Source organism: Peromyscus leucopus, chromosome 7, assembly GCF_004664715.2.
Source record: "Peromyscus leucopus breed LL Stock chromosome 7, UCI_PerLeu_2.1, whole genome shotgun sequence".
In the NCBI taxonomy this organism is placed as follows: Eukaryota; Metazoa; Chordata; class Mammalia; order Rodentia; family Cricetidae; genus Peromyscus; species Peromyscus leucopus.
The window spans coordinates 43,029,748-43,042,003 of NC_051069.1; the positions used below are offsets into that span (position 1 = coordinate 43,029,748).

Below are 12,256 nucleotides of genomic sequence, written 5' to 3' on the forward strand. Positions count from 1 at the left end.
TAGACAACTCATGGCCTCTCACATACTAGGCAATGCTTTACCACTGAGCCACAGTTCTAGCCTTTGATGATTGTTTTGGCCATTCTGCTAGCTCAGAACTCCCTGCAACACAGTTTTCTGACTCCCTCATCCTACCCTGCACCCATCCTGTTCATCCATTTACATTCTGACTGTGTGGACACTCACAGAAGACAACCTTAAATCTGGGAGGTGGAGGGAAAGATGGAAAGAAATGAATTACAGGGGAGCTATGTGACAAGTGAAGAAAAATGCTTTTAGCATGAAAAGAGGCAGGGCTACATTATCTACCCTTGTGATGCACGGTGCCATGCTGATGAGTCAGAACAGAAAAGTGAAACAAAGAACAGGGAAGAAAAAGGACAAGTTCGTGGATGTATTCAAACTCAACTTGTGACGCAGCTTCTGCCTTTGAACTCCCAAATGAGGCACATTCCAGATCTAAAATAAAGAGCATTAGAAAAGCACTAACGTCAGAGGTGGGAAGGACAGATGTACCATGGTGCTTTCAGCAGTTATTAAGCTAATTATGACCACTAGAACTACATTGTCGGAGGAAATGGGAGCATTTCATATTCAGAGAGTAGTCCCTAACAAAGCAATTCTTACTTCAGGTTACATTCAATTGGTGGAGAAGCATCTCCCCAAAGCATGTGCAATGAAACTTGGGAGAAAATTCCCTCCCATTATGATTTCCTCTCACCCCTTCATCTCAGAAGTCTCCTTATTGGGTGTAAGTTAAGGCAGAAATTTTAGACTACAGAAGTCTGGAATGTTCTAACAGATTCATGGGTCCTTTTGCATAATCACTGGACTAGACTGTAAAGCTAGGCATACTTTAGAAGAAGCAGACCTTGCACTTGAGCATTTTCACTCATTTATCTGCATTCATTTTCTCCTTACCATGGCTTGTTTCCAATGGAATAGACGAGATAGCTGTTTTCTCTAGGAATACCTCCACAGGATGCTCTTCTTATGTACAGAAAGACTTATAGGACTGTATGGGTTTCTACAACACAAAACCCTTGGCCTTTAGAGAAATTTGAGGCTGCCTTGCTGCCTGCTATCTAAATGGACGAGAAGTGATAAGAGAATTTCGTTCCTCCTCAGCATTTTTGCCACCCTTGACTTATTTCTCTGCCTCCCTTTTGCAAACACAACAGATTGCATGTCACCTTCCAGTATTAATATTTGGTGGTACAGGACTCTCAAAGTGATAAATAAGAATTCTGGGCTGTGCCATCATCCCTCACAGAGCTTCTGTGGGGGTAAGAATGCAGGCCCATGCTGCAAGCTCAGCGGCACCCCAGCTGTTCTGTTCTCATCTATTGGCCCTCTGTCTTCAATCTGCTCAGATCTGATGATATCAGTGGGCTCAGAAATGTTGGCTTACTAATACCTGTGAGCCTCCCAGTATTAAAGAATGAACAACAAAAGCAGATATCTCCTCCTGGATTTCAGAAGGAGATGATCAGTTCTTCTTGTAGAGAATCAACATAGTTAGCTAGGCCAACCTACCAAGGAATCATGTAGTCAGCATATCTATGGCATGTATATGAAAAAAAAAATGTTTTTTTTCTAGAAGAGTGAATTGAACAACCATATTCACCCAGAAGCAAATTTCTCCCTGTGAGATTTAGAGGCCAGCCCTGAACTTGCCTGAGCACTTAGATTCAGCTATGAGTATTTGCTTTGCTGACATAATGATCATTTCTAGAATGCACAGAAATATGCAATATTACCTGACTTAGGGTACTCTTCTCCTTTTTATATATTTTCTCCCTCTCTCCCTCCCTCCCTCTCTCCCTCCCTACTTCCCTTCTGTTGTTCTTTCTTATCTCTTCTACCCAGCTTTCCTTTTTCTTAATGTTTACCACACCACCATGGTTCTCTCTGGCTTTGTGTTAATATATCATTAGCGAAAGAATCAACTATATTTTAATCCAGGTTCTATTGAAGAAAAATATTTGGATTGTTAAGAATGATTTATTTTTATAATTTTTAAATTTTAAATGTGTGTGTGTTTGTGTGTTTGTGTGTGTGTGTGTGTGTGTGTGTGTGTGTATGTGTGTGTGTGTGTAGTCTTCCCTGCTTGCATGTCTATGTACCACATGCATGCCTTGTGATATAAGGTGTTGGATCCCCTGGAACTGGAGTTATATACATGGTTATAAACTGCCACATAGTAGTGGGAATTGAATCTGTGTCCTCTGCAAGAACAGCCAGGGCTCTCAACTACTGAGCCATCTCTCCATCCCCCACTTCTCCCCTCCCTCCTCTTCCTTCCTTCCTTTCCTTCTTTCTTTCTTTCTTTCTTTCTTTCTTTCTTTCTTTCTTTCTTTCTTTCTTTCTTTTTCTGGCTATCCTGGAACTCATTATATAGATCAGGCTGGCCCCAAACTCACAGAAATCAGCCTATCTCTGCCTCTCAAGTGTTGGGATTCAAGACATGTGTAATCACACCCAACTTTATTTCCTTGGTAGCTAAGATGCCACTCAAAGCCTAGAACTTAGGGCTATCACTGGCTTCAGAGGCTCTCACAAAGTTCACACAATGACAGAATGTCACCAAGACAGATAGTATGCTGTTACAACTCCTGTACCTCTCCTTGATGCTAGAACAAAAGTATCCCACAGTCCACAGAAGGAACAACAGGGCTGCAATTTCTCCCTCCTGCACTAAGCAAGAGTTGGCTGACCTAGAAAAGACCCAAAAGAATGAGTTCTAGATAAGGTCGGGACAAGTGTCAAATTGCCCTTTACCTTGTGGATGTTAAAGAATTGAGTTCCTTTCAAATGGTTGCACCAGGAATCCAAGGCTGGGGAAGCTGAATGGGAACAATTATGTGTATGTTTTTTCTGGATTTTCTGTGTGGTTTCAAAACCAGGAATGTGTGCTTTCAGTTTATACCTCTTCCTCATAGTGACAGGTCTACAGAGAAACTACTTATGTCCTCCTGTAGCCCTATTTGAGCCAGTAACTGCAACACTCTGGAGGTAACAGCCTATAGGCCACCTTGTTTTCACTGCTTGTTGTCTGGGGGCAAAGTCTGTACGGTTTCTTTAATCTCCATCATCTCCACAGGCTTTCCTTCCATCTTGGCACAATCCAGTCTATCCTCAGCTTCTGGACCTTTCCAAGGGCCTAGCAAGTGCTCCAAAGGACTGTCCATGCTGTGCACAAGACACATGGGGCCAACACATCTACCTTCCTTCCCTCATCTTAACATTACCTGGGACATTCCTTCGATGACTAAACACTAGATCACTTCTCACATCTTTATATCTTCAGAAAGGCTTCTTAAGGTGGTAACATACCTTAAATCAGGAGGCCCAAGCCACTAAAGAATAGCTCAAGAGCCAGAATCACAATATGCATTCATCTTCCTACCAACACCAAGGTTGCAGTTAGGATGTACTGTATTGAAGTCTGATGTCTCTCCAAATGTGAGGACCTCTGCACAAAGAACAGCTCCTAAGGTAGCACTTCAGTGACCAAAGCTTTGATGGTGTTTCATATGCTCCCTGTATCCAGATGTGCAATTTCACAGGCCCTTGGCTAGAGAGGGAAGTAAAAGGTGAATGATTATCACAAATCAAACCATCAAAGGTCTTGGCCATTCACAGAAAACTTGAGAAAGCCCTGGATATTCTTCTGAGAGCATAGTGTCAAGAAAATGGGGCTTTTTCACAGTCTAGTCAACAGAGAAGCCTACATTTTTACATATTTACAGGGGCTTCCAGAAAGTCCTGTTGCAGCACAGGTACAGATGCCACTGTCTCTGGTGACCCCAGAGAGGGGGAATCCCACCAGGCCATCTTGAAGTCAGATAGTAAAGGCCAAGATTCTTCTGGCATCTAAGAGCTGACTCATCAGTGTTTCTAAGAGACAAGATATAACTAAAAGTGGGTCAGACTTTCACATTTTATAACTAGCACAGGTACTCACACTCAATTGCTGTAGTATAAATCCCATTGTATCTACCAACGTTATACTTAAGACCACAGAAATCAGTAAATCAGGGGATTATCTGATGGGAGAATGGACATTTCTATGATGAGGTTCTGACTCGGCAGCTCAGATCCCAAAGGAGTAGGTGTCTCCTAATATCAAGTGTGTCATATTCAAGCCCTGCTTCGGTCTGTGAGCCACCATAATTGTCATCCGTGCTCTTCCTTGCCACCAGTTCCCTTCTAGTGGAAAACAAAATAATACCTGAAGGGCTGTGGGTGATGGACAGTGGTCAGCATATCTAGAGGCAACTATAAGGGGCCTGGGGACTCTCTTGGCCCAGTAACAACTCTGGATTGTTTCCAAGACCATCTGAGGGCAACATAAGCACCTGAAGATGCTTTCTGCCTTAACAGTGGCTTATTTTTAATTTTTTTTTTAGAAGTGAAAACTACAGCCCTGACCCCTTGGAAAGGTTTGTATATTTACTTCTCAGGCAGCTGATGCCTTAGTGGGAATGGGGCATGTAGTTTTCTTCATCTCATCCTAGATGCTTTCTTCTTTAAGCTCACCCTTAAGCATTCTAGAGGGACCTCTCCCCGACTCCTGAGTGATTTGCCATCAACCTAGATTAACTCCATTCCCAATGATGTCACATCTTGCGTGAGTTGATCCACTTGCACGAGTTTAACTGGTCCTTGTGGTGGCACTAATGAGCACCTACCTATATTCAAGAGCTGGGTTCCTGGACCCTGGCACTGGGCTTGCCTGTTTTTCTCCATGAAGCTCGCTCTAATGCAACAATCTTCTCAGGCCATAGCCTCGCATGCTGCCTTTGCTTACCCCTTTCTCTCCTTTTCTAACTCGGAGCTAGAAGGAAGGTGGGGAGAGGGAGGGAGACTTGGGAGGAAAGGGGAGGTTCTTGGGTGACTCACTGGGACAGGAATAAAATGTGTCTTATTTGAGGCTTTCATGGCAGCCAGATGTTTCCGATGGATAATTGACACTCATCACAGCTCTGCGAGACCCTAACTGTCCTGGTAATTAGTCTCTTTAGGCCTCCGCTGCTCTCTAATGAGACAGTGGCAATAAAGGCATCCAATGTGGAATGGAGGCGTGGCTGGGTGAAGAACAGATGCCTCATCTGAGTGACCGTGTCCCCAGACACATGGGATGAGCTGTCACTTCCCTAGCATCTACTGCAAAAGGGCCTTGCCCTTAGCAGGCTGTGACCTGTGCTTTCCTGGACCAAAGATCTTCACCCCAATGGCATTCTTCCCTCTGGTATTTTGCTCAGTGTTTTCTCAGGGTTGGGCAGGCCAGCCTCCAGCAGTACTCAGATGGGTTAGCCATCAACCTCACCCTTCTGTGAAGATACACAAGCTGAGCCGGTGGGAAGCAAAGTACATTTGAAAACTGAAGCCAAGGACCAGAGAAGGCTCTTGAACTCTCAAAAGTAAAAGTTTCCACAAATTCCAAAAGAAATAGCAATCTTCAGCCCAATCCTTAGACATTATAATAGATCCCCAGCCCTCTTAAATTCCTGGTCCATAAGGCTTTGCCTTTGGGTAGAGTTGCTCAGTCCTGGGACTTCCGGTAATTTTGTTGGATAGAGTTTAAAAAGAGGAGGAAGGATTTCTGTAAGAGACATTGAGATAAAGCCCAAGACACAGTAGGGAAAGAATTTTTTGTTTGTTTCTTATGTGGTTTGATTTTTTTAACAAGTATAATTTTAAGAGAAAGGAAAACAGAAGTACAAGGCAAATAGAGACATGTCAGCATCAGTTAGGGTTCTCCCCTCTAGTCAGTAAACACTAAAATACCTGCCATGGTCAGGGAGACATATACCCTGCCATTAGGAAGTCATAGCAAGCCAGATATGGTGGTATGCACCAATGCCCCAAGAACTTGGGATCCTGAGGCAGAAGGATTAAGATTTCTAATTCAGTCTGAGCTGGATAGCGAGATGCTGTTTCTAACAAGTAAATAAGAGGGGAACAGGAGGGGAAGAAATGGTTTTAGTTGGTGATAGCATTTAGGAGAAACTGCATGTCAGACAAATATGGAGAATTAGAATATTAGAATTCTTGGGGCGGTATTTAATAGCAGAATGGATATGTTACTGACAGAACCAATGGACACTGCCTATAGGAAACCACTGAAGTCCAGAGGAGAAGCTGGACTAATGACTAGAAGTGAGTTACATGGAAAACGTTTCACACAAAGGGCTAGAGATTGTGAGCTTGTAAAAGAAAAAAATATGGCTGGGGAGTGCCAGCCTGTGAGTGTGTGTGTGTGTGTGTGTGTGTGTGTGTGTGTGTGTGTGTGTACATGTGAGCTTGTTAAAGAAAAAGAATATGGCTGGGGAATATGGCTGGGGACTGCCAGCCTGTGTGTGTGTGTGTGTGTGTGTGTGTGTGTGTGTGTGTGTATTCATGTGCCTCCATGCACTGGACTAAGAAAATTTAAGAAAACATGGTAGGAAGACAGCCTGGGCCAGATAGCTGACAGATAATACAATGTGATGGTAAACGTTCTACCAAGGAGCCAGATGTTTTTGTTAAGGCTGTAGCACTCAGCTGGAGCAATTTGGAGGTGTGGGAATGTTACTCTGAAATTAATTTAAGGGGTAAATGTGAGATGTCCCAGCAACTGGTGACAGTGGTAGCTGGTGAACTCTGTGACTTGGGAGGTGGGTCATTGCAGGTGTCTCTTTCAGCAGCCATGGAAAGAACTCTTACCTTGAGCTGTCTGTCTCCTGCTCCTTCATTCTAAGTCAGGTTTTCCTATAGGCACTGAAGTGACAGACAGGGTGGAAGGAGAAGGTGTGTGCATTGGGTGGAGGCAGTGGGATATCTGGACAAGGTTACTCAGGCCTGAGTAAGAACAGCAGGAAGGCCCTGTGAATTTCACCAAGACAACCCTTCCTCCAAGCAAAGCGATGCATTCTCAGGCACTGTTCTGTTTTCTATAGTTTGCTGGCTTAAGAGCTGTCCCTGTAGACTTCTTGGACTGTTTCCCAACATAGGATTGGACCACAGAGGAGCTCTGAGGGATGTACTCATGTAACTGAACAAGAGCCCCAGGAGAACAACTGGCAGAGATACCAGGCTGTACAGAGGCTCCATGTTGGACACAGGTGTTCAGCCTTACATGGACGTTCCTAACATGGGAACCAGGCAGGGCTTCTGTTGTATTCTGAGTGGCTTGTGGCTTCTGCCCTTCAGTTAAGCATGAAAGGGGGGAATGAAGGAGAGAAGGAGCATTCAAGTGTTCTCAAGGAACTGACATTTGTTATCCATCTCTTTTGTCCCTAGCTATCTTCTTGGCCATGGCAGGTAGTTTGGTGAGAAATGCTGAGGTTGAATAAGGAATGGGCTTTAAAACTGAAAACATGAGTATTCAAAAACAAAAGAGACAGAAGAGACAGATAGACAGAGAGAGAGAGAGAGAGAGAGAGAGAGAGAGAGAGAGAGATGTACTACAGTCTGTGTCCTGACAGATTCCCAGCAGATCAAGTACATGGGACATGTTTTAAATTGTGATGGGCAAGGCACATGTAGAAATATGAAATGGACCACTCTCTTTACCAGGAAAGAAATGGAACCTACCTTTCACAGTCTATATATAAGATCTCACAGCCATAGGCACAGACAAAGGCCAAAGTCGAAAGAATAGAGCAATCCACAGAGGAAAGACTCCCTCACAGTATAGGAATGTAACCTCTTTCCTTGGGGAGTCAAGGAGTGACCCTGTCTTCTGTGAGAACAAGGAAAGTGTGTGAAGACAATGAGTGGATATAGAAAGTGAATTCCTAGTGCTGCTTTGGATGGAAACCTAGCAGCTAGATTCTAGAATGTGTAAGCACTTGGTGACTAATCCCATGTGACAAGCAATGGAAAGGTAAGTACTCAGTATTTTCATGATCATGACTCTTCATCACCTGTGTCCCTAAGAATGCTTTCTACTTTGTGTTGCCTGGGTCACCTCCCTGCCAGGCACAAAGCAGAACAGGGTTTCCTGGACTTTCAGCATGACGACTTACCATTACCAAGAAGGTCCCAGTGTGTGACTCCTATGACCCAGGCTAACACAAAGTTGGCAGCTGCTGACCTCAAAGGACCAAGAAATGCAATCATATGGGCAGCAGCTATGTCAAAAATTCTAGGACCTGACAGAATAATCTCATGTGCAATCAAGAAGCCTGGTTGAATCTGGTCTGATTTAACCGGAAGTGACTCCAGTGCTGAGCTCCTGATTCAGGCAATCAAGTTCTGGCAGTATTCAGGTGAAGACAGAGACTGAGTACGGTCACCAGCTGTGAATATCCCTGAGAAATTCAGTGTTCCAGAGCAGATCAGAGCAGGTCCAATCAGGGGCCATGTCCCTGTTAATTGTCTAATTCATCTGATTTCTGACTGTATGTGCTATTTTGGAATCATCACTTACTTTTTCATGGAAGTCCTTGGACACGAGAGCCAAAGTAGCCCAGAAGTTTGTTTATAACAATAGGGAACCTACTGAGGAGCTTTGCCACGTTGGAGTTAGTTCTCTCACCTCTTGTGTCTGGCAAAGAGCATCTATTTGTAAACCCAGTGAATAAGTGCCTCGCAGGAAAACTTGCCTCCCAATAGTCATTCTCTGAAGCATATGCTGCCCATCAATGTCCACATTAACCACCACTTGCACTCTTGTCCACACACCGCACATGGTCTTGTGCCTTACTTAGGGCACCCTCTACCCACTGAAAGCTGGTTTGTCAGACACTTGAGCTAAAGTCTGATGTTACGTCAACCAGGTGGGAAAGAGGCCAAGGACTCCACGGGGAATCCCAGCACCACCCTGAGAATGACAGACTCACTTTGTTCAGGGGAAGAGCAGCAAACAGACAGATTGCAGGGCCCAACAGGCTCTTTCCTGAACAGGCGGTATAGCCTGAAGGTTCTGTAAACGTGTGAGGCAGTTGGATCTCAGAAGGGGATGGGAGACAATGCAAGTAGCTAGGAGATCAAGGGTTTGACATTGTTGAAGCATGTTATGCCATGGGCAAATGATGATTCAACAGAGTCGTCTTCTCTGTTTGCCAGGGAAGGCATCCGTTTGCACGCTGAGTGTCCACGTGAGGGCCTGGGAACATTCTGTGGTTCGCGTGCCAGATGTTCATCCTAGAGGGAAGCCTCAGTAGAAGCGACACCAGACCCATGGACTGGTGAGGAGTTGACCCACCTTGCAGCAAGCAGCTCATGGTGTGTGTGTTCTCTCCACAGGCCCGGGTGCTGTCAGTGAGGTGAACAATGGGACATCAAGGAGGGCAGGTTGCATTTGGCTCCTCCCTCTTCTGGTCTTACACCTGCTCCTCAAATTTTGATGTGAGTGCCCCTTCCCTGCTGGGGAGAGCTGCCGCCACTGCATCTCGATACGACAGCGACAAGTCAGAATCCAGTGACATTCAGAGAATTACGGCCAAGGGGACAGAAATTCGAGGGAGGGGAACAAAGAATACTGTGGGAGAGGAAAAAAAATTTAAAAAAGGAAATTTGAAAATTGCCTTGCAGATATTTAGGTACCACTGAGTTTTCTTTCTTTTCCCGAATGGGAAGAAGGCACACCTGGCTTGGACCCACCCACAAGCTGCACTGTGTGACCTCTCTGTTGCCAGGGTGGGCAAGGGCTCAGCCACTCTGCCCACTAAAGTGCCCCACCATGGAACCTTCTGGAGTCAGCCATCCCAAATTCCATCGGTCCGTAGAGACAAGCACAGAGTGAGAGACAGGGGCCTGGATGTGCCGCAGAGGGCCCTTTGGTGGGCTGTGCCATGGTGGCATGTATCATGAAGTATGAAATCTGAAGAAAAAAACAAAAAGACAATGACAAAAAAAAAGAAAGAAAGTAAAGGAAACAAGACAGCCTGACAGCACCGTAATCCCACAAGCGACAGTCACAAAACATATCGTTAAACTTTTGTTTTTTGTTTTTGTTTTTTTTTTCATTTTCCCACATGGACATCACGGATAATAAGGGATTCTGATTCATTATTAATTTTATTAATTATATTTTCTGATATGAGTCTAGAGCTTAGTGCGTAAGCAAGAGACAAAACTAAAAATACACAGGAGAGGGGTGAAGAGAAGCGTGTTTATTAAGCATTACAAGCAAATAGTGTACTTTTTACTAGGTTTACAACTGGTGGACCCCACACTAGGTACTAACCACCTGGTGAGGATTTGGCAAATCCACCAGAAACACATCTGACTTAACAAACACCTCCACCAGCGCTACGGACTCCTCCTCATTTTGACATTTCATGTAGACAGTACTATGCTGTCTACACACTGCTTAGAAACGGAAGGTTGATCTGCACTCTATCTTGATTTGTTGGCTATGCTTCTTTTGACGACATATATTATACAGTATATATAAATATATATATACATATATTTTTTTTGTTAGAGTTCTAGCCATTTTGTTTCTCAGCAGGGTCCTTTCTCAGACATTACTGCATGCTGTATATGGCGTTAGCTGTGTGTTGACCTTCTAAAAGATGATAGAGTTTACTGGTAATTGTGTAATCAGCTCCTTCCTTCTTTTTTTTCTTGGGTTATTTACATGTCAGAGACATTTCTAAAGAGCGGAAAGGACAACAGAAACAATCACTAATAACAGGCGCAGCGTCTTTCCAGGTGTGGCTCTCTGAGGCGGAGGCCGCCAGCTTGGCTTCTCCATCACACCTTGGGGCATTAACGGATGGCAAGCAACCGGACCAACTAAACCAACCGTCAGCAATCACTTGCTTTAGCCCATTGCGGGAATCCCTGATGCCTTTGTGACTACTGGAGAACTTAATCCTCTTGGTTTATTTTATTTAATTTTCCACCTTCGTGTGAGTGTGTATGAAAGAGAAGAAAAATGCAGTTTTTAGGTAACCATTTTTTTCCTTCCCCGAAGTCTGGGGACCAGAGAGGCCTCGGGGAGGGGTCCTGGATGTGATGAGGGAAAGTGGGATTGGGGGAGAGGGGGGGAGGGATGGGTTGTCTCTGACTTGACATTAAAAAGTGTTCCATGTCCCTCTTCACATGGTGTGATACCTCATTCTGTAACGGGGGGGGGGCGGGGGGAGGGGAAGAACGGAGGTGGGGGTGTCTCACTGCTCCTGGGAGGGAGGGGCAGGAGCTTGCCTTGGCAAGTGCTCTGCTAATAGACAGTGGGGTTGGAGACTTCCTCCATCCTCCCTCTGAATGCAAGGAGAACAAAAATTTTGGGGGACCTTGTCTTCAATACCTTTGATTTCCTTGCTGGTCAGATGGTCAAAGCCAGTTATGGCTGCTAGTTCCAATAATTTTATCGTGGTGTGTATTAAATAACCCCAAATCTTATGAATTAGTATTCTGAGGACTGACGGCCTACCATGTCTTCCGCTACCACCCCCCCCCCAAACCTCACTCATACCCATAAATTAAGAGGAAAGAAAGATTTGAATGTAACAATATTCAAATAATTCTAAGACTGATTCTGGAAATGAAACACATAGAAGATTGATTGTGAGTCAGAAATGAAGTATCGGCTGGATAAGTCAGGAATTGCTGCCTTTGTGACTTCAGGCGTCAGCTTTGCCTGAATTGAGTCAGGATATTTGAAAGGCGGGCTGGCATTTCCAGCTACCATGAGCATTGACATTGAATCACTGGCTGTCTATCTCTTTGTCCCCCTTTGCCCTCCTACCTCAACTACTTCAGGTACTGGACAGCTCAATAGTGTGTGGAACAACCTGCCTAAGTCTTGTAGACTTGGGTTGATTGGTGTGGCCCCTCCCCACTGTCCCAGAACCACTGCAAGTAGGGGGCCTTGCATTTTCTTAGGATGCAAAGTATGAGTGGAAAGTCAAGACAGGAATTGAAAGCAGAGAAAGATCAGCTGCAGCAGGTAGGTAGAGTGTGGGTTATTTCCAAAACAGCCCCTCTCCCAGAACCAAGAAAGTATAGGGGTTTGATGCTGGGAGGCTGTAGCTATTTACTCATATAGGAAATTACTTTAGAGGTGGGCCCAGAGACATAAACACATTGCTTTCTGTTACACTGTGTGCTCAATTTTATCTAAACCCCAAACTGCTCCAAGAAATAAAGTCAATAATTCCTTAATTATAGGGGGAAAAAGAATGAAAGTGCTAAGTGAGATTTTTCTATTCCTCCTATGCCTCTGTCCACACTGGTGGAATTATCTTACAGATCACAGCTCACTGGAGTCAAGTAGAGAAAGCATGGGCGACTCTCTTGTTTCTAAAGTGGAAGC

At 44.6% G+C, this 12,256-nt stretch overlaps 1 protein-coding gene across 1 annotated transcript in view; it reads left to right on the forward strand.

Moving 5' to 3' along the window:
* Positions 1-10,608, forward strand: part of Ntm (neurotrimin) — a 982,570-nt gene extending 971,962 nt beyond the window's left edge. Inside the window, 2 exon segments of the mRNA XM_028883058.2 lie at positions 4,413-4,445; positions 9,238-10,608. Coding sequence (XP_028738891.1) covers positions 4,413-4,445; positions 9,238-9,338 — 134 coding nt within the window. The 3' untranslated portion in view covers positions 9,339-10,608.
* Positions 10,609-12,256: the final 1,648 nt, after the last annotated feature.